This window comes from Gopherus evgoodei, chromosome 1 (genome assembly GCF_007399415.2).
Source record: "Gopherus evgoodei ecotype Sinaloan lineage chromosome 1, rGopEvg1_v1.p, whole genome shotgun sequence".
NCBI lineage: Eukaryota > Metazoa > Chordata > Testudines > Testudinidae > Gopherus > Gopherus evgoodei.
The window spans coordinates 318,774,860-318,798,359 of NC_044322.1; the positions used below are offsets into that span (position 1 = coordinate 318,774,860).

The window sequence follows — 23,500 nt, forward strand, 5'->3', positions numbered from 1 at the left end:
TGTGACCAACAGCCCAGCCAACTCTTGTTTCCTGGTAAGTGCTTCAGCTTCTACCTTTGTGTTCACCTGCTGCAGACTGATAGCCATGTGAATTGCTGAGAGAGGACATCTCTGACCATGCCCCTCCATAGAGATGGAGTAAAGGCTGCATTCCAGAAAGTTTTTACCCTTCGACACCTCTCTTTAGTTATGTCTGTAAAACTTACCCACACAACTGCAATCTTAAACCAAGGTTTATCAGAAACAAAGAGAAGATGAAATGAAAACAAAACAAGGAGTTTGCTTAAAATATCTAGATTTGCACTACTCATAAAATGAGCTAGATAAGACATTCTCAGTTTACTCACAGAGGGAAAAAAAAGAAAAATAAACAGCTTTGATCCCTTAAAAGCTCTCCCCTCTCTCTGACTACTCAGGTCCTTTCATCCTCATAGCATTGCTGTCCAGCAAGAAATATGAGAGTCTCCCTCAATCAATAGTCTTGTCACCCTTTCTCCTTCTTCTTTCCCTCCCCCCCCCCACACCCTGTCACCAATCTAGGGAATCCACCCTTGCTTTCCAAACCACTTTCCTCCAGTTACCTACACAATGAAGACGTGTTTACCCAATGGGGTAATGTAATCTATGGGGGTATGATTTCTAAAGCACACCATGTTGCACATTAATTGGTCCATGGACACCCTAGTGGTGAGTACTAAAGTTACCCTAATGCACTTTAATGTACTATTGTTTCAAACAACACTACATTAAAGTGCACTAGCAGGGTCTGTGTGGGGTAATTAATGAGCAATATCTTAGTGAGCTTTAGAAAACACTCCTGAATAAAGCACTGTGTAAACAAGCCAACGGTACAGTTCTGGGGATGCCTGCCACTTTCTAAGAGATGAGACTCTGAAAATGCACCTGACCGCTTAAGACAAGTATCTGGGTCAAAGCATCGGGCAACTTACATTCCCACACCCTATTAATTCTTTTGAAACAATAAGAAGACAGACATAAATAGGATGTTTAGTCTACTGGTTAATATTTTTACCCAGGAAAGGGTGTATTCTCTGTTTTATGTGTTGCCAATGGGAGTGTGCATTACTGGGGAAACCAGTTATATTATCAGCATGTCTGTATTATAAGGACAAGGAGATAGAGCATTTTGTTCCAAAGTGAACACATGGAATTTATTTTTGAGATAACTAAACAAAACGCTGCATAAAACTATCAACCACTACACTTTCCATTATGGCACCTACTAAGATGTGACTGTTGATCTGGTGTAGCATGAAACACCTAACAAGCGTCAACATTTATTTTAAAAACAAAAAGTTAAAAACCATAGGGACCTGTCCAAAATCTTACAGTTTCATATAGGTTAGAGTTGATTTCTTAGATCCAAACCTATTTCCATGATTTTGGTTCCAGAAATGCATGCAGCTTATTTTTCCACTTACTCTTCAGATGTACTTGCAAAATTTTGATCATAACTACAAAATGTGAACTTTAATTGCCCCTGGTATCTGAATGCTAATGTAGTTCAAATCCTCTTCGGACCGTCTCTAAAAAATATGATCCTCATAAAAGAACTTACTTTAAAGGGTTATTTTTTAAATCACACCAGCAAAACCTTTATATTCAATGCCTTAATATGTACAAGCAAGCAGATAGTAGGGTTAGTCTCCAGAGAGAGTCTGAGCTCTAAAGTGTACACACAGAACCAAAGCAATGTGAAACATGCCCCATGGCTGAATATTGTAGTCATGACATACAGATAGGCTTCAACCCAGCCTCCAATATTGTGTACAATTAAATGCACCCTTCTCACCCACTGAGATGCCTAATTAGTAATTTGCATGTGGTGATTATGGTCTAGCAGTCGGAGGGAGCAAACTAAGCAAAGACAAGATTTGGCACCCCTAATGCATGCTTGCTCCTCTCTTTCCTCCTTCTCATTAATCCAAAACACTCAGCAACACCTGCAGTTTCCTACCTGTGTCTTTTCCTCCTTCAGAAGGAACTCTTCATTTCTGGCCAATCATCTGAAACAGGCAGTGGCTGCTGCAGGGCTTCAAAAAGGATGCCACAGCCGCCATCAGAAAGATTTCCAGGGTGTGTTTGTAACCAAAAGGCCCCATCCACAAACATCTGGGTGGAAACAAGGATACCTTCTGGAGGGGGGAGGCTAAGTGAGCACAAAATACTCTACAGCAAGTGAAGAGTAGCTTGCATAGGTGGGTGGGTGATACTACACTCCCAGTACCACGCCAGGAAGTATCTTGCTTAACCTACGTCAAAATTTATCTGGGCAGATGGAGAGATAAGAACTCCTGAGATCTAATCCTAGTCTGATGCTGACCACAGAATTGGGAAGTCATTGAATAGTTGAGTCTCAGTTTTCTATTCTGTAAAATGGGGATAATAATACATATGTAATTCACAGAAGTAAGGGAAGCCATATGGTCTAGTGGACAGTGTATCATACTGGGAGTTGGCAGACCATGTTTCTCATTCCAGCTTTGCCACCAGCTCACTGTGTGACCTTGGGCAAGTCACTTTATCTCTGTGTCCCCTCCCACCCTTTGCCCATCTTTGTTTGGATTGTAGGTTCTTTGGGGCCGGGACTATCTCTTGCTATTATTTGTACAGCGCCTAGAAAAATGGAGCCTCAGTCTTGGTTGCCACCTTTAATCACTACTATAATATAATTTATAAGTATATACTGTAAGAATTAATTCATGAAAATATGTAAAGTATGTCAAAGGTTAAAAATGTTAAACAAGTGCATAGTATTATTTTATCATCTCAGGGAAGAAAGCAATGTATTTGTGGAGTTCTTTTGTGTCTTCCCTCCAGAAACAGATTCTTTCTGTTAGTCTTGGACAACAGCAGTTAGCTGATAACTGGCACCTCCATTTCTGTTCTCTCTGTACACACCAAATAATGATACAGAAGTAGAACATATACTCACTGAGGTTGTGGTTGTCCTTTTTTTGCCTCTCCTTTGCCATTGCTCGTTTATCTGCTTCTGACAGAAAGTAACATTTATTAAAATAGCCCTTGGGTCATAGTTCTACTACTTTCTCCCTATAGGTCCCTACAGATCTTCTCTGCATTAAGACAAAGTTTTTAGGCAACAACTTTAGATGTTTATCAATTGCCACATTACTAAAGAAGACTGTGAATTTGACCAGTACTGCATTTTCCAGTGCATCTGACAGGTTTCTTAAAACTTTATTGAACATGCATTTTAATTTAAAAAATTAGAAGTGCTAAGAAAGTACATTACATTTAGTACTTTTTTCTCCAATTTGCTGTACTTTACAGTGGGAGGAACCCCTACCCCCATCCTTTACAATAAACTAATGTGAATCTGCATTTGTATATCCCACAATGCAAGAGTTAATCAGATTTCTAAGATATTCATATTGAACAAACTCACTATTTCTTTTGAGTGACACTAATAAACTGTACGTGGTTGTTAGCATTCTTTGGATTAACTGAATGTAACTTTTAAAGTTCTTAATCCATTAATATAGATTCTCCTTGAATAGACTTATTGTAAGCTTTTAAAAGAGCCATTTGTTCAATCCTGGAACAAATTTAATGGGCGATAATTTATTTATGCTGTTGATTAGGAGCCAAAATGTGGAAAAATCCTCTATGTTTCCTAAAATAATTAGGTTTATTAGAAGCATGATGTTCATAAAGATGACCAAGTACACATTGTTTCTGAGTTGCTAAAGTACAGGACACAATGTAAACATTTCCCTTGCTCTTTGCTCAACTCCTTAAAGGGAAGAGCATACATACACTTTGCAAACTCTTAAGCAAAAAATACTATGTATTTCACAAATATTTTATTGGTAAGGTTTTAAAACAAACATTACTGCCTCCTAAATTATTACATGCCAAAATCCCAGAGCTATATTACCTGTGATTTCCCTTTTTACTGGTAGAGAAGATGGGCAGGAAGCATTTGTAAGACCCATATTAGCAGGTGATAATCCTTGGTCCCTGTTGTATATATCCAAAATGCTACTGGACAGCTTAAGGAAATAAAGGAAAAAATAGGGGAAAAATCACAATATATTACAAGTTTAAAAGATAAAAAGCATATATAAATGCTAAGAGCAAAATTCTCTATCAGATGCATATTCATGTCTCATGTTCTTCAGTGTGAGCTGCATATATGCATCTAAAGCAGAATTTGCATTATCTTGTATTAAATAAAATTAAAGGTTAAGGGTCAAAGCCTGCCATTGTTCCACATGCAGAACTTTGATAGAAGCCAATGTGAGTTTTGTATGTTGCGTGATGGCAGAATATAGCTCTTGGTGTCTGATTTTGAAATAATACTGTAGCCTATTTTCCAATAACAAGATTACTGCAGCTATACATCAAACATGAGGAAAGTTGAAAGGAAAATAACTTTGCTGGTCTTTATCTAGTCCCCAGTGAAAATTTAACCACACCATTGAACTCAGAATTAGCATTTCAGATTGTTTATGCTTTAACAATATAAAGAGGTTAAGGCCCGACTGCATTTAAAATAGGAATGAACAGAGCACTGGAGAACATGCTGTTGTGGCAAATCTTGCAAAGTTACAAGGATAGACCAGAAACTCTAATGGCTTTGATTCAGCTCTACCATGTCTGGCTGTACATGATATTGAATTGTTCCTTCCTTTGTGAAATGTGATATCATACTTGAAAAGAAAACAAAAAATGTGTTAAAAATGTGTTTTGCCATTTTATGGGACACACAACTACTGTGCACAGCGTTTCTCCACCTATGACCAATGTATAACTAGCTAGGGCTGGGGCTTTTAAATTAATTTTTTTTTAAAAAGTAGATTAAAAGAGCAAAGACAGTTTGTTTAGTAGGGGGGGAAGTAAACTGTCCTTAATATACAATGTCTCTTTTAAACTGTGTAGACCTTCATTGTCCCAGTTTTTTCTTGCATCTTGACCAGGGGATTGGGCTGGGAAAGCACTTCCAGTTCTTCTACCCCTTCCCCTCAGGATGTCTCCTCTAGATTTCCCTTGCCTCCCCTTTACGTTCCTGAGCCCCTAATTAACTATTCTGTACCTTTCCTAGGGCTGGGCACATACCTCATTGCAAGATGCTTGGGACTAAGGTACTTTGGTAAAGATTTGTTTAATGCTTATCTGTCCCACGCTAGTGTTACATAAAATGACTCACGAAAGAATGTAGTATCTAATTACAAAAAAGCATTATCTTCAAGGAGGAAGAAAACTCTTTAATTTTAAAGATTTTCCACTTGAGAGTCCAGTTCACGACAAATTCTCCTAATAACCAGTGGTAGAATGAATCTACCTTTGCACATGTTGCACACATACAAATAACACCATCTATGTACTTCAAAGCGCCTTATTGGAAGACTAACACTTCAGAGCACTGAACACTCCTAAAAACAGTTAGAAATCACCACGCCAAGTCAGTTTTGAAAATCCGCTTAAAAATATTTGATCTCTCAATGCAAATAAATGTTAAAGAATGTTCGGAATTCACCTGAGTATTACTCAAGAACAAGCTATGTTTAATATGTAGGATTTGAAAGCTAAGCACATTCCCATCTTAAGCACCTTTATTTCATTCCTGAGTAGTGAACCAAAGAGTACTGTAGTATTTATTATAGTTTTAAGTTTGTAAAGTCTGTGTTGCAGTCATACTATAACTGAATTATGACAGTGGATTTTGTATCAGCTCCAGGTGTATATTTAGAGACTCCTCTGACATTACATCACTGTAAATTAATGCAGAATTTGGCCTCCTGACACTAGATTAAATCAATAACTTCCAACAGCCTAATCCAAAATCTTCCAAATGGGAATGTTACCATTCACTTCAATGGGCTTTGGATCAGGCCCTTATTGGGATTAGTCTTATTGTTTTAGTGAAATGATGGAGAGAAAATAACTATTAATAAAATAATAGTTTTCTTACATACAAATAGTCCAACAAATGAGATTTGTTCAAATAACTGCAGTAAAATTCTCATACACCTATGCATACATATTCAAAATCAGGTATTAATATCATAGTAATGGTAAATACATTATAATTTGTAATGTTATGTAACAGAGTGCTGAAGGCTAGCACGGAGCCAGCATTCTGCTCATCACTGGTACTGATTAGGTTCTCCTGGAGAAGGCCTAATTAGAAGAGGTGCACCAGATTACCAGGCCAGATTAGGAATAGTCAATAAACCAATTAGCCTCTCTAACAGGGAAGCTATATAAAAGGTTACAGGAAGGAGTGCTCAGGTGGAAAAGAGAAAGAGAGGAACAGAAGGCTAGGAAAGCCTGGCAAAGTAGAAACACCTTACCTTCCTCCCTTTTGGAGACTGGGTCAGGAAGTTGAGATACCGTGTGTAAGTGTGGAGACAGTGCTATGTATTTGTGGAGGGATTAAAACTCTGTAAATAAACTACACAGTGGTGTTTACAAGCAAGAAGATCTCAATGTAGTGTGTTCATGGAAGAGGTAGGTGTGCACAATGCTGCCCTGTCACAACCTGGAGGCTTGTCTGGGATTGTGCCTGTATCTATGTGGACTGGAAACCTGTAGAAGAGCTGTAAAAGACACTGAAGGCCTTCCAACAATCACACCACACAGAGAAATAGTTCTTGCTTGCCTGGCAGGCAGAGCAGAAAAAAAGCCGGCAGGAATTTATATGGGATCAAATCCAGGTTCAGCAACAATTGCTGCACAGTTTAAATTGCTGAGTCCTACAATGGAAAAGAGAAACTAGGCACAGGGGATAGGACTCGATAAGATGGAACAGGCAGACTATCCTGATGCATTTTTGGTTACTTTTGAAAGGGTGGCAATGGGAGTCAGAACAGTGTAGGAATTCTGGCTAGCAGCCTATTTAACTGAGGAAGCACAGGCAGCATATATGGCTCTTAGTGATGAGCATGCAAGAGACTATAACGTGGTTAAAGCAGCTATCTTGGATCTGGTGGGCCAGTCCGCAGATAAATATTGCAAGAAATGTAGCGTGGCAAGAGTAGTAGATGGAAACAGAGGCCCAGGAACTAGGGGGCAAGTATGACCGCCCACCACCAAAGAAGGTGTAGGTAGGGCGTGGGGGAGGGAGAGAACAGCTCAACAGACTGCCCTTGGTGTGATGACCACAGGCAGAGACAGAATTATGGGGAGAACCCCCACCTACCAAATGTGATTTTTGTGGGTGGAAAATTGATAGCCCCCGTAACAGGATCCAAGATGAAGACTCTGCGGGCAAGGAGGGGCAGATGCCTGGTAGAACCTCCATTAAAGGAGAAAGAGCAAGGGGGAAGAAACTAAAGCTAATTAGATTCCCCTGGAGAAGGCCTAACTGGGCAAAGGTGTATCTAATTACCAGGCCACACTGGAGTTAGAGTCAATGAGCCAATTAGCCCATTAACAGAGAAACTATGTAAAGGGGCACAGCAAGGAGTGCTCAGGGGGAAAGAGAAGGAGAGAAACAGAAGGCTGGGAAAGAGAAGGAGAAAAACAGAAGGCTAGGAGAGCCTGTCAAAGGAGTTCCTTTGAGCAGAGACACGTTGACCCCTTTGGGGGAAAGTTGAGATATAGTCTGTTAAGGTATTGTGGCACTGCTATGTACTGGGGAGGAATTAAAACACTGTATATAAAGTACACAGTGGTGTTTACAAGCAAGAATGTCTGAGTGTGGTCTGTGTTCATGGAAGAGGCAGTAGTGCAACATGCTACCCCATCACAGATACCAGTGCCATTAAATAAGAATGTGTAGATGACAAAGAATGGGATGGATGATATGAATGGATGAGTTAAATTGAAGAACACATCTAAATCTCAAGAGTTAAGCCATCTATCATAGAGATATAATCAAATCTCCACCATCTAATCACAAAGGCATGAGTTATAATGTCAAGGTCCAACTCTGAGAAAAAAGATCACAGACATCTAATTAGATGCTGATGAAAAATGATGCATTAACCATGAATTTCACATGAGAGCCCAAGAGCAGATGAGGGTTCAAAAGTACCTCTGCAGTGACAATCATTTCAACAAAGGGTGGATAAACTCCCTGAGGACATGTCTATACTACAAAATTAAGTTGACCTAACTTATGTCAGCATACAGCTGTGCAGAAATTACATCACTTGTACATATCTATACTTTGCTTCTTTTGTAGATGGCACACGTCCTCACCAGGACTACTTGCACGGATTGAACTGTCAGTGTGGGGCTTTGTGGAACAGCTTCTGAAAGCCAGCAACAGTCATTGTAAGCAACACAGTGTCTACACTGACACTGCGTCGACCTAACTACATTGACATTGACTCTACAGCTATCATAGAGGTGGAGTTATTAAGTTGGTGCAGTGTGTGAATTACATGGGTTGGAGTGAAATTTTAGTGTAGACATTTACATATTTAGATTGACATAAGCTGCCTTACATCAACCTAACTCTGTAATGTAGACCAGGCCTGAGTCTCCACTACTGATATAAAAGGCCCAGAATCATTTCCCAACCCACTAACATCACCTTTGTCTCATAGAGATTAAACTTCAGACAGTTTTTCTCTCCAATATGTTCCATTCTCAATGAAGGAACGACAAAGCAAAGCCACCACACTATCTGTATGTGATAAAAATGAGATACAGAGCTGCATCTCATCCATAGACTGAGGGCAGTGCAGTCCAAATAATTGCCCCATCTCCCCAAAGGCTTCATGTAGGTGTTAAAAAGGAGTATCCAAAAGAAGTCTTGTGGAGAAACACCTTGGGAATATGAATAATTGCCCCATATCACCTTATAAAACCACTTTGAAAGATGAGAACAAAGCCATTAAAGAGAGTGACCACTGAAATCTGGTCCCCATTGAAGTCAATGGCAACATTTCTATTGACTAGTGGAACCTGAATGTAACTTACCATCTTCCCAGCCGAGGAGCAAGATGATTCTATGAAACCTTGTGGTCAATGGTATCAAAGACAGGGAATAGACCTAAAAGAATCAGCATAGACATCTGTCCTTTGTCAGTTGCTAGGAAATCATTGGATAAATAACATTAGCCCAATCACTCTGCCATACTCAGGCAAAATAAACAACAAGCAAACAGGACTGAAATGTTCAGACAGAGGCCTGGTCTACATGACGCATTTATACTGAATTTAGCAGTGTTAAACCAATTTAACCCTGCACCCGTCCACACAATGAAGCCCTTTATATCGATATAAAGAGCTCTTAAAACCGATTTCTGTACTCCTCCCTGACGAGGCGAGTAGCGCTCAAATCGGTATTGCCATGTCGGATTAGGGTTAGTGTGGCCGCAATTCAATGGTATTGGCCTCCGAGATCTATCCCACAGTGCACCATTGTGACTGCTCTGGAAAGCCATCTGAACTTGGCTGCACTGGCCAGGTAGACAGGAAAAGCCCCGCGAACTTTTGAATTTCATTTCCTGTTTGGCCAGTGTGGAGAGCTCACCAGCACAGGTGACCACGCAGAGCTCATCAGCACAGGTAACAATGCAGTCTCCTGAGAATTGAAAAAGAGCTCCAGCATGGACTGCATGGGAGGTACTGGATCTGATCGCTGTATAAGGAGAGGATTCCATGCTAACAGAACTCCGTTCCAAAAGACTAAATGAAAAAAACATTTGAAAAAATTTCCAAGGCCATGATGCAGAGAGGCCACACCAGGGACTCAGTACAGTGCCGTATGAAAGTTAAGGAGCTCAGACAAGCCTACCAGAAAACCAAAGAAGCAAACGGAAGGTCCAGGGCAGGCCCGAAAACATGCCGCTTCTACACTGAGCTGCATGCAATTCTAGGGCGTCCGCCACCACTACCCCACCCCTGTCCATGAATTCCTAGGTGGGGGTGGTAATCTCAGCCATGCCTGAGGATTCTGCGGATGGGGAAGATGAGGAGGAGGAAGAGGAGGACGAGCTTGCAGAGAGCACGCAGCACTCCGTTCTCCCCAACAGCTAAGAGCTTTTTCTCACTCTGACGGAATTACCCTCCCAGCCCTCCCAAGCCACTATCCCAGACAATGAAGCCATGGAAGGGACCTTTGGTGAGTGTACCTTTGTAAATATAAAGCAAGCGTTTTTTAATGATTAATTTGCCCTGAGGACTTGGGATGCATTCGCGGCCAGTAAAGTTACTGGAAAAGTCTGTTACATGTCTGGGGATGGAGCGGAAATCCTCCAGGGACATCTCCATGAAGCTCTGCTGGAGGTACTCCAAAAGCCTTTGCAGAAGGTTTCTGGGCAAGGCAGCCTTATTCCGTCCTCCATGGTAGGACACGTGACCACGCCATGCATGTAGCAAGTAATCTGGTATCATTGCATGACGAAGCCTAGCTGCATATGGTCCCGGTGTTTGCTGGCATTCAAGCAACATCCATTCTTTATCTCATTGTGTTATCCTCAGGAGAGTGATATCGTTCATAGTAACCTGGTTGAAATTCAGGAATTTAATTAAGGGGACAGAGGTGGTTGGGCTGTTTGTCTGTGGCTTAAAAGAAATCCTTCCCTGCATTTAGCCAAGCAGGAGGGGGGTGATTGGCACTGAGCTTTTTTGCATTTGGCTAGCTGGGATCTTCCCTGCTACGAGCCACGCAGTGGGGGGAGGGTGGCTAGCAGCAATCTTCCATGATACCAGCTATGCGGTGCGGGGAGGGGTAAAGCGATCATCCCTGAGAATTGGATGGGGGCAGTTCTGGTGCTGCACATTAACAGGAAAGAAGCAGCACTCAATGGGCTTTGCTTGCTATTTGAGAAAGAAGGGTGCTGGATATATGAAGGCTGCAGAAGCCGAAAGACAATGGCTTACCATGGCCACATGCAAGCTGAATTCTGAGGCCCGGGCCTGCATCTGTGATCTCTAACACCAAAGCCGCAGCACTCAATATTAAGATGCAAAATGCGACCTTGTAGTGAAATCACATGTGCTATGTAAGGTGAATAGTGTTGTTCACCGTGAAAGAGTATAACCATTGTTCTGTAAAATGTATCTTTTTAAATACTTCTCTCCCTTCTTTTCCTCCCTCCTGCAGCTGCAAATTTTTCAAGTATCCCTCCTCCATCCCAAAGGCTATCTCAGATAAGGCGGCGGAAAAAAAAGACGAGAGATGAAATATTCTCGGAAATCATGGAAGTTACTTGCAATGAAAGACCTCATCTGAATGAGTGGGAGGACGTGGTATCAAAGTACCGGAAAGATGCCAGTGACCATGAGGACAGGAGGGACCAACATGAGGATAGGAGGGACGAACATGAGGAGAGGAGAGACGCTCGAGATGAGAGGTGGCGGTAGGAAGATCTGAGGTGTTGGGATGCAACTCTAGGGCTGCTGCGTGATCAAACGGACATGCTCCGGCGTCTGGTGGAGCTTCAGGAACGGCAGCAGGATCACAGAGTGCCGCTGCAGCCCCTGTATAACCGTCCTCCCCCCTCACCATGTTCCTTAGCCTCCTCACCCACCAGGCGACTAAGAACGCGTGGGGGGGAGGCTCCGTGCACCCACCCATTCCACTCCCGTGGACAGCCCAACCAAAAGGCTATCATTATTTTGAAATTTTTTTAGTGGCCTTTTCCTTCCCTCCTATCCTCCTCCCAAACCCCGCCCGGGCTACCTTGTCAGTTCTCGCCCTCTTTTTATAATTAATTAATAAAGAACACATGATTTTTAAACAAGAGTGATTTTATTTCCTTAGGAAGCAAGCGGTAATCGAAGGGGGAGGGTGGGTGGCTTACAGGGAATGAGTCACTCAAGGGGGAGGGGGGTTTCAAGGAGAAACAAACACAACAGTCACACTGTACCCTGGCCCATGATGAAACTGGTTTTCAAAGCTTCTCAGATGTGCACTGCTTCCTGGTGTGCTCTTCTAATCACGCTGGTGTCTGGCTGCGCGTAATCAGTGGCCAGGTGATTTGCCTCAGCCTCCCACCCCACCATGAAGGTCTCCCCCTTACTCTCACAGAGATTGTGGAGCACAGAGCAAGCAGCAATAACAATGGGGACATTGGTTTGGCTGAGGTCTGAGCGAGTCAATAATGTGCACCAGCGCGCCTTTAAACGGCCAAATGCACATTCTACCACCATTCTGCACTTCCTCAGCCTGTTGTTGAACAACTCCTGACTACTGTCCAGGCTGCCTGTGTATGGCTTCATGAGCCATGGCATCAAGGGGTAGGCTGGGTCCCCCAGGATAACTATAGGCATTTCAACATCCCCAACTGTTAATTTCTGGTCTGGGAAGTAATTCCCTTGCTGCAACTGTTTAAACAGAGTAGTGTTCCTGAAGACGCAAGCGTCATGAACCCTTCCCGGCCATCCCATGCGGATGTTGGTGAAACGTCCCTTGTGATCCACCAGTGATTGCAGCACCATGGAAAAGTACCCCTTGCGGTTTATGTACTGGGTGCTCTGGTGCTTCAGTGCCAAGATAGGGATATAGGTTCCATCTATCGTCCCACCACAGTTAGGGAATCTCATTGCAGCAAAGTCATCCACTGTGACCTGGACATTTCCCAGAGTCACAACCTTTCGTAGCAGCAGCTTAATGATTGCTTTGGCTACTTGCATCACATCAGCCCCCACAGTAGATTTTCCCACTCCAAATTGATTCCCGACTGACCAAGCTGTTTGGCGTTGCAAGCTTCCAGAGGGCTATCACCACTCGCTTCTCAACTGTGAGGGCTGCTCTCATCTTGGTATTATGGCGTTTCAAGGTAGGGGAAAGCAAGTCACAAAGTTCCATGAAAGTGCCCTTACGCATGCGAAAGTTTCACAGCCACTGGGAATGGTCCCACACCTGCAACGCTATGCGGTCCCACCAGTCTGTGCTTGTTTCCTGGGCCCAAAATCGGCGTTCAATGGCTAGAACCTGCCCCATTACCAGCATGATCTCCAAAGCGCAGGGGCTCGCGGTTTGAGATAATTCTGTGTCCATGTCCTCATCACTCTCGTCACCACGCTGCCATAGCCCTCTCCTCCTCGACTGGTTTTGCAGGTCCTGGTTCAGCATTGACTGCACGAGAATGTGTGAGGTATTTACAACGTCCATGATTGCTGTCTTGAGCTGAGCAGTGTCCATGCTTGCCGTGCTATGGCGTCTGCACAGTTCACCCAGGGAAAAAGGTGCGAAATGGTTGTCTGCTACTTGAACGGAGAAAGGGGTGAGGCTGTACCCAGAACCACCAGCGACAATGTTTTTTGCCCCATCAGGCACTGGGATCTCAACCCAGAATTCCAATGGGTGGGGGAGACTGCGGGAACTATGGGATAGCTATGGGATAGCTACCCACTGTGCAACACTCCGGAAATCGACACTAGCCTCGGTACATGGACGCACACCGCCGAATTAATGTGCTTAGTGTGGCCGCGTGCACTTGACTTTATACAATCGTTTAAAAAAACCAGTTTCTGTAAAATCGGAATAATCCCGTTGTGTAGATATACCCAGAGAGAATAAAAAATAGTATCAAGAGGTAGCTTCTTGAGCAAGAGTCTAACCACCACTAAGATAATGGCACCCTAACCAAAAGATGATGTTAACAATCCTGACTTATAATTGATCCCATAACTCCCAGCTTGAATTTATAAGCCCTGTGGGGCGAGGAACCAACTTACAGGTCACAGATAAAAGTTTCCCTAAAACCTCCAGCATTTTAGGGAGCAAACGAATCCTAAACTGAGTAAGAAAAGTCAGACAAATCTGCACCCATGAAAGCAGTCAGACCAGTTCTATCAAATAGAAGTACTGTGAAGTGAATTGTTGTTTCCACACAATGCCCAAAGTCAGCAAACTGGTAGTAGGTTAAGTGCCAGCTTTGTATTAAGCAAAAAGACATGAAGGTGGATGTTCCTGTGATGTAGGTAGGAAAATATTATTATCCCTTTTGTACAGATAGCAAAACTATGATTCCTGGACCTTGGAGCCCAAGCTCTAGGACATCCAACCAGCGGGGGGTCACAGAGCCTGGGCTGCAGTTCAAGCCTGAACATCTATACCACAATGAAACAGCACCATGGATTCACAGGGCTTGGGCTGAGTTAGCTGACATGGGCCAGCCATGGGCGTTTCATTGCAGTGTAGACATACCCAAAGTAATCTCGCTTGAAGACACTAGGTTTGATTCTGAACTACCCTGCACTTTATGTAGACATTTACCTCAGCACAAAGTGGATGTAAAACACTAAGTCAGAATGATAACATTTGATATCCACTTTGCACTGATGTACGTGACTACACATGCTGCAAGGCAATAGAGACTGCCATCTACTATGTTTTAGGGGAGTTAGGAGCATGCCTCAGCATCAAAAGTTCTAGGTTCTAATCCTAGTTCTGGCATTGACTTGCTGTGTGCCCATGTGCAAGTTGTTTGACCTCTCTGTGTGCCAATTTCCCCATCTGTAAAATGAGTATAAATATATTAATTTTCCTCACATACTGGCATCATAGTGCCTGAATGAAATAATGTCAGTAAATGCAATATAAATACAAAATATTATCAAGCCTTTCGTAAAAAAGATGAGAGTAAAACTCGAGAGTTCAGAGCTCCCTTCCTCCATTCATACTCTAGATGCTTTCTTCTAGAGTGGGGGTTCTGTTTCCTCCATCAGGATATATAGGCTACTAGCGATTTTAAACATCCTTACAAACATAGATTGCACAGTGCCCTCATAGTGGTTGAAGCTGCTTTATATAGAGCAGAAAAACATAATAGCAAAGTTTAATGCAGCTATGTGTCCACAATACTACAAGGTAAAGATGAAGCAAAACAAAACAACAAAAAACCTCAGGAAATCCTACTGTACATATCTTTAAAAGAAATTGTTAGTTTTCTTAGTATTAAAACTTCTGATCTACTTTCCTTCAAATATGGCTTCTTGTTTAAATCAATTAGGATCTACAAAGCAAACAAATCTGATGCCCCTTTGACATGTATACACATTTCTGTTTTTCAGGGTTCCCGCCCCCATATGAAAATTCCACAGTTTCTTAAAGGATTTTGCTGAAACTCTCTAAACAAATTCACCTCTGGCATGGTACTAAGGATGGAAAATTCTAGTACCAAACAAATAGATTAAAATAGAAATTGCATTATAACCTGGAGTGGTCACTCTTGCTGTAATGAGAGGATAAATTTTGTTTCCTGGATAAATGTTACAGAAGTTAGTTTAAACTGAACCCAGAATGTGGGCATTTTGGAATTAAATGTAAAGGAAAAAATATACCCCAAAATATTGTACAAATTATTAGGCATCATTCACATTATATCAAGCCACTTGCATATATATTAAGATGCTGTATGTCACAACAGGATTTCATGATGTTATGGGATGTAGCACTGAAAGTTTACACACCATTGCGGCTTCAACCAAATGTACTCCAAATTCTGTATTTCGAGCTCACAAAAACCTTTGTAACCTTACAAAAAAGCACAAATACTTTTGCAATGATATAATTATAAATTATGTGTATGGAAGTGACCTTACACTGATGTAGCACCATTAAATGTGATGAATCCAAAGCACTGAAAAAATTCCTAATTGTGCTAGATACACATGCTTGCTCTCAGTTTTGTGTTGGTGTGTGTACTTTGTAGATGACATGTATGTCATATACACGTACAAACACATATAATAATTTCACCCACTTAAAAAGTGCAGTCGGAGAAAGATAGCAATAGTTAACACAAGAAATGATTAACCAGACACATTCAGTGACAGTGTATTACTGGAAGTGAATAATACTATATCTAACTGAAACTGCAAGGGGGACTAATGAAAGCAGAACGTAATTAACCAAATTAGAATTTGGCAAGGCTTCATGCTCTTGCTTTTACAAAGAAAAGTGTCACTGGATCTTCAATGACTGTATCAGAATATTGGTTTTACATCGCATCTGTAGATGGTGGTTCTCATACGTAGGGCTCAATTCTGCAAGGAGCTGAACAGTGCACTTCAGCCTAGACCAATAAAGCACTTCAACTTATGCTTAACTTTAACTGTGTGAGTGAGTCTCTGGCTAGGACTCAGTAGCATTTGCAAGATCAAGTCCATAGTGCCCCAAATAGCACTTCCTGCAGCTCCAGTGCTTTTGCTGGGACTCTCCCATCCAACTACTGAACAGGCCTGAGCCCAGGGGTGCTGGAAAAATTTTATAGTGGGGGTGCTGAGAGCAAATGAGCCAATCTAAACCCTCTATATAATGGAAACCACCTTAAGCTAGGGAGTGTGGGAGCACCCCCCTGCATGTATAATTCCAGCACCTATGACTGACCCTGAAGAATTTGTGCTATCTAATGAGGTTACAGCTTGAATTAGTATGACTGCAGACATGAATGTTATAAAAATGTAGTTTGTAGTTGCTATTGAATAGCAGGCAGTTACCACAATTCAGTATCTGAAATATCATAGTTTCTTTTCTAAGGAAAATATAATGCTGCTAAACAAACTAATTTCCCAATATAGGGCACACTATTGACTCATATCCAGCTTCTCATCTACTGTAACCCCTAGGTCCTTTTCTGCAGAACTGCTGCCTAGCCATTCGGTCCCTAGTCTGTAGTAATGCATGGGATTCTTCCATCCTAAGTGCAGGACTCTGCACTTGTTCTTGTTGAACCTCATCAGATTTCTTTTGGCCCAATCCTCTAATTTGTCTAGGTTCCTCTGTATCCTATTGCTATCCTCCAGTGTATCTACCACTTCTCCCAGGTTAGTGTCATCTGCAACTTGCATAGGGTCCACGCCATCCTCCAGATAATTAATGAAGATATTGAACAAAACTGGCCCTAGGACCGACGCTTGGGGCTCTCCACTTGATACCAGCTGCCAACCAGACATGGAGCCATTGATCACTACCCATTGAGCCCGACGATCTAGTCAGCTTTCTATTCACTTTACAGTCCATTCATCCAGCCCATACTCCTTTAACTTGCCGGCAAGAATACTGTGGAAGACTGAATCAAAAGCTTTGCTAAAGTCAAGGAATAACATGTCCACTGCTTTCCCCTCATCCACAGACACAGTTATCTCATCATAGAAGGCAATTAGGTTAGTCAGGCATAACTTGCCTTTGGTGAATCCATGCTGACTGTTCCTGATCACTTTCCTCTCCTCTAAGTGCTTCAGAATTGATTCCTTGAGGACCTGCTCCATGATTTTTCCAGGGATGAGGTGAGGCTGACTGGCCTGTAGTTCCCTGGATCCTCCTCCTTCCCTTTTTTAAAGATGGGCACTACATTAGCCTTTTTTCAGTCATCCAGGACTTTCCCCGATCGCCAGGAGTTTTCAAAGATAATGGCCAATGGCTCTGCAATCACATCCGCCAACTCCTATAGCGCCCTCTGATGCTGCGCATTTTGCCTCATGGACTTGTGCTTGTCCAGATATTCCAAATAATCCTGAACTATTCTTTCTCCACAGAGGGCTGATCACCTCCTCCCTATGCTGTGCTGCCCAGCGCAGTATTCTGGGAGCTGACCTCATTCATGAAGACAGAGGCAAAGAAAGCACTTTTTCCACATCCTCTGTCACTAGGTTGCCTCCCTCATTCAGTGAGGGGCCTGCACTTTCCTTGACCTTCTTCTTGTTGCTAACATACCTGAAGAAGCCCTTCTTGTTACTCTTAACACCTCTCGCTAGCTGCAACTCCAAGTGTGATTTGGCCTTCCTGATTTAATTCCTGCATGACTGAGCAATATTTTTATACTCTTCCCTGGTCATTTGTCCAATCTTCCACTTCTTGTAATGTAACCTTATGATTAATTTTAATATTCTGTCACAGTTATTTTTAGTAAAAGTCAGGGAAAGGTCTCAGGCAATAAAGAAAAATTCACAGAAGCCTACAACCTGTCCCTGACTTTTACTAAAAATACCCTGGGGGTTGAGGGACACAAAAAGTCAGAGCACTGCCGAGGGCTGAATTCTGGCAGCTGCTCCAACCCCAGCTGCTGCTTCAGCCCAGGGTCCACTGGTCCGGCGGTCAGCCCACAAATCAGTTGCTCTGGCAGACCCAGGGCTGACCCCTAGACAGGGCCGGTTCCTGGCCACAGCGCGCCAAGCGCGTACTTGGGGTGGCATGCCGCGGGGGGCTCTCTGCCGGTTGCCGAGAGGGTGGCAGGTGGCTCCGGTGGACCTCCCGCAGGCATGCCTGTGGAGGGTCCACTGCTCCTGCAGCTATGGTGGACCTCCTGCAGGCGTCCCTGTGGAGCATCCGCTGGTCCCACGGCTTCGGTGGACCTCTCGCAGGCATGCCTGTGGATGCTCCACCGGAGCCGCAGGACCAGCAGACCCTCCGCAGGGACGCCTGCGGGAGGTCCACTGGAGCTGCGGGACCAGTGAGCGGCAGAGCGCCTGGCGTCTTTGATTTGTTCTTCGGCCTCCATTTTTGCCTTAGAAGTCATGGTTCCTGTTTTCTTGTGTTGGGGTGCCCTCCGGTGTTTATTGTCTGAACTGCAGGCTCTGTTGTCTCCTGGGGTCTGCCTAGCAACAGTGCCTTTTTCCCTTTCTTCCTAGCTAATTTTTTCAATGTAAAGTAAACCAGAAAAACCACTTTATTTGCATGCATATAGTGCTGGTATTTGCCTCCTAATGGGAGTGCTATTGTGTGACAAAAGACCCTTAACAGTCTCTTAATGGTTGCTTGCTTAATATGCAAGCCACAGCTGCCACAGAGAGCAGAAAAAAAAATTCTCTCTGGTTCCTTTTAAAACCAAACTGTTCCCCTCTGCTTAAAGCCCCTAGCAGAGAAAAGAAAAATATAATATTCCTACTGGCTTCTGGATTCTATCTCACCACTGCCACTCATGTCAATAACCTAGTCCCAAATTTGGACCTTAGAGTCCAAAATATGGGGGTTAGCCTGAAAACCTTCAAGCTTAGTTACCAGCTTGGACCTGGTAAGCTGCCACCACCCAAAAAATTAGAGTGTTTTGGGGCACTCTGGTCCCCCCAAAACCCTTCCCTGGGGATCCCAAGACCCAAATCCCTTGAGTCTCACAACAAAGGGAAATAAACCTTTTCCCTTCCCCCCTCCAGGTGTTCCTGGAGAGATACACAGAAGCAAACTCCTTGAATCTAAACAGAGGGAGTCCACCCTCTCTATTTCCAGTCCTGGAAAACAGAAGTACTTTCCTCTTCACCCAGAGGGAATGCAAAGTCAGGCTAGTAAATCTAACACACACAGATTTCCCCCTGACTTCTTCCTCCCACCAATTCCCTGGTGAGCTGCAGACTCAATTCCCTGAAGTTGCCCACTAAAGAAAAAACTCCAACAGGTCTTAAAAGAAAGCTTTATATAAAAAGAGAGAAAAATACATAAAAATGGTCTCTCTGTATTAAGGTGACAAATACAGGGTTAATTGCTTAAAAGAATATTGAATAAACAGCCTTATTCAAAAAGAATACAATTTAAAGCACTCCAGCAATTATAGACATGTAAATACAAAATAACATATAAATCCCTATCTGATCTTTGGTACTTACAACTGGGAAACAGAAGATTAGAAAGCAGGAAACAGAAATCACTTCTCATTCGAGAGAGCATACAGGCAGAAGAACCAAGAACTCACACACAAAAACCCTCCACCCAGAGTTGAAAAAATCCTGTTTCCTGATTGGTCCTCTGGTCAGGTGTTTCAGATACTTCTTTCCAGGTGAAAGAGACGTTAACCCTTAGCTATCTGTTTATGACAGAGCCCCCCCACGGCGTGGCGCCGTGCTTGGGGCGGTGAAATGGCTAGAGCCGGCCCTGCCCCTAGACACTGCTGCTCTGGGGACCACAGCCCCAGCAGCCCTGGAGCTGGCCACCAGGTGTAGCTTCAGCCCCACTGCTGCTCCTGAAACAGAGGCAGACAGCTGCTGCTCCAGCCCTGCCTCAGAAGAAGTCACAGTGATCCTGGAAAGTCATGAAATCCATGACCTCCATGATAGAATTGTATCCTTAATTATGACACAGTCTCTTTTGGGGAGGGGAAGGGTAGGGGCATTGCGTTGCATTGCAGTAGTAGCCAAAGTCTTCAGTGAGGATCAGGGCTTGATTCTACTAGGTCTTATACAAACACAAAGTAAACGGTAATTTCTTTTCCAAAATAACCTAGATTTTCTTGCATTTGTAAAGTCCTACTGAATGCAGTAAAGGCCAGCTCTAAATAGAGTTATAATTTCTTTATAATCTCTATTTCATTTTAGTCATCTGCACTGGTGTTTTTCCACCCACATGAGGAGGCCAAAATCAATAATCCCTGATTTATCCTAAAATTAGCTGGCAAGAGGCACTCATATTGTGAGCAGCCATCATTGTTCCATTAGACCTTGAAATGCATGTCACCATTCATTGAGGAGGAGTCATACATGTTAAGAAGAGATACCTTCCACAAACGCATGTATCTCTAATAGGTATACTCGTTTGGTCCGTCTTCTTGAGGGTACAGTATCATAACAATACCTGCAATTGTAAATTTCCATTTCTGCTTGATAGAAATTAATACATCAGATGACATCTAAATTGCAGAGTTTGCATGTTAAATGTTAGGACTATCTGTCATTCACATTTACATCCATCTATACACCTCTTACATCATGTTAATATTGGACCTTAAATTATAGCCCAATTTTGGAAAATGATTCTTGTTGGTCTACCTTATCCAGGAAAAGTATATTAGCATCTTTCTGCTTAGAAATGGTGTTTGCTAACTCTTTCTAATTATAACCATAGACAGGGCCTTAATAAAGCTTTTACACTGGTGTCACTTGCATTCTGTATGTGGAAGGAAGTCTAAAGCTAGAACCATTTTGATTGTCCATTTCATGTATTATGTAAAATTTAATTTGTTTTAGTCCGTCAGATTCAAAAAGTAAAAACAAAGTATTTAATTCCTTATCATTTACCTCTTGTTTGTTCAGTGTAACCAGGTGACACAGTTGGCTTTAATCTCTGGAGTATGGATATGAATTTCAAAACATGCATTGATTTTTTCTGCACTTTAGTCCATAACTATCTAGTATCAGAGGGGTAGCCGTGTTAGTCTGGATCTGTAAAAGCAGCAAAGAATCCTGTGGCACCTTATAGACTAACAGACGTTTTGGAGCATGAGCTTTCGTGGGTGAATACCTACTTCATCAGATGCATGTAGTGGAAATTTCCACTACATGCATCTGATGAAGTGGGTATTCACCCATGAAAGCTCATGCTCCAAAACGTCTGTTAGTCTATAAGGTGCCACAGGATTCTTTGCTGCTTTTACATAACTATCTAGTGACTGAACTGTTGCTCATACAATTACTATACAATAATATCTGAAATGTCAGAAATACTTCCTATTTTTAAATAGAGGGGGGAAATTGGGATATCTGAAATACCTCTCAGTATTTGGCTTAGAGTGTGCTAACTGCTCACACAACGGAAGGGATATATAGATGGGATATATAGTCTAGTGATTCAGGATTGGAACAGGACTCTGAATATTTGAATCCAATTTCTGGTTTTGTCATAGAATTGCTGTCACCTGGGAAAACTCAGTTAACCTCTCTCTCTCTCTCCACCCACTCTGTAAGATCACTGATAACAATACTCCCTTTGCCCAAATCTGTCTCTGTCTTGTCTATTTAGACCAGTGGTTCTTAACTTTTACTGCAGCCTGCAACCCTTTGGTTCTCAAAATATGTTCTCGTACCCCTTATCAAAAATCGTAGAAGTAGGTCAGTTCTGTAAACCGAAATATATTTTTGTATGTATATTACAGTACTCATTAAAAATGTATAATGTTAATAAATACATAGGTTTGATAAAACAAAGTAGTTGTACTTATGTGCCTGTGCTTAATTTGTGTTTTTTGATGACTTACCTTCTAAAAAAATCTGGCATGTCTTGCACCCCCAGAAAGCGCATCTTGCACCCCTGGGTGGGGAGGGAAAGGAGAGTGCACCCCAGGTTAAGAATCACTGATTCAGACTGTTAGCTCTCGGGCGCAAAAACTCTCTCTGAGTATTTACAGGGCCTAGGGATCCCTTTTGCAGTTGGATGTTAAAGGTGCTCCAGTAATTAAACTTTTAAATAATTACTTATTAAAAATACTGACCTTTAAATGACAACCACTGTATATGGGAAATAAACTTGCTTTGTTGCTAACTAATAAAAACTATACCTTTTCCTTTTTTCTTATTTCCATGTATAACATCAAATTAGCAAGTGCTCCAAGTTTCAGTCCTCTGTATTTGCACCTAGCACAAATTCCAGCACCTTCTACATTTATCTTTCACCTGGTTAATAATTGTACACTGCTTGACCTGGTACTTAACACTCAGATATATTATGTATGAAAACTGGCTATTTTTATCTTTGAATAATGAGCAGCAAGCTTGTTCATTATTCACAAGAGAAAAATGAACTAGTTTCAGATTCTCACATACAGTATATGCCCAGAAGAAATGTTAGTACCTACCATATACATAAATGTCCATGGTCTAGCCAAAGGCTTGGCCAAAGAAGACCAGGGCCTCATGTATCCCATACAGCTATGAAATTTGGTGTGGAATCAACTCCCTTGATGTAGAGCTGTGTCCTGGACTATAAATTTAAATCCATTTAAAAAATGTTCCTGGCCCTTTTGGGTGCAAAGATAACCTGAGAATGTTAATTCAAAGCAAACTAATGAAGTGATGTCTGACTACTGTGAGGTGAACCTGTGGCCCCTCGCCTGGACTACACTCATTTTAATTTTTTTACTAGCCTCTGTAAAGCTGTTATAAAAACCTATTCTGTGGCAGGTTGGATACATAGGCATCTTTGCCACTTCCTCAAAATAACCCCCATGCAGTCCTTGTGAAGGCCTTGATTCGGACAGAGAGCTGTGTACCAGTCTTCCACACCATGAATGAGTTTCACCCACAGAGTCCTGCTTCAGACTGGTATAACTCATGAAAAACTGGAACTAAACATTGGAAAGCAAATGTCCTTTCTGATATCAAGAGAGGTCTCCACAAAGATTGCTGCAGTAAACAGTTCTGAGGCAATCTAAATAAACAAACTGAATTATTGGTTCTATACTTATTAGACAGTTTCTAACTCAGTACTTTATTTTGTTTGTTCTAAGATTAGTATCTCATGATCCACATGCTTTATATATTTTTAAAGTCAAAATTATTAAAAAAGACAAAGAAAATATTTGCTCACCAGTTTTATTTTTGAAGAATCTATAATTTCACAATATCGATAGTTTGGTCTTTCTCCTTCATTTTTCTCTTTCATTAATCTTGTAAACAATATCCAGGAGAGCTATGCTGAAGCTTATGTACCAAGGTGAACTTTGATTCTTCCTTGGACTTTAAGACTAATCTGGTGTAGAATGTGATTAACAAAGAATTCACATTGATGTTATGCACTTTTTTCAAGTTACCCACAGTAAGCAAAGAGGGCTGTTAATATTTACTCTAGCCCTTTCTCTAGAATGGCTTTGAACCCTAGCAGTTTATGAAAATTGCCAAATGACATCAG

General features: G+C 42.1%; 1 protein-coding gene across 1 annotated transcript in view; it reads right to left on the minus strand.

Moving 5' to 3' along the window:
- The window catches only part of TFEC (transcription factor EC), a 46,858-nt gene that overhangs the window by 13,566 nt on the left and 9,792 nt on the right, over positions 1-23,500 (minus strand). Inside the window, exons 4-5 of the mRNA XM_030554193.1 lie at positions 3,920-4,034; positions 2,957-3,013 (exon numbers count right to left, since the gene is read on the minus strand). Coding sequence (XP_030410053.1) covers positions 2,957-3,013; positions 3,920-4,034 — 172 coding nt within the window. The remainder of the gene's footprint in view (positions 1-2,956; positions 3,014-3,919; positions 4,035-23,500) is intronic.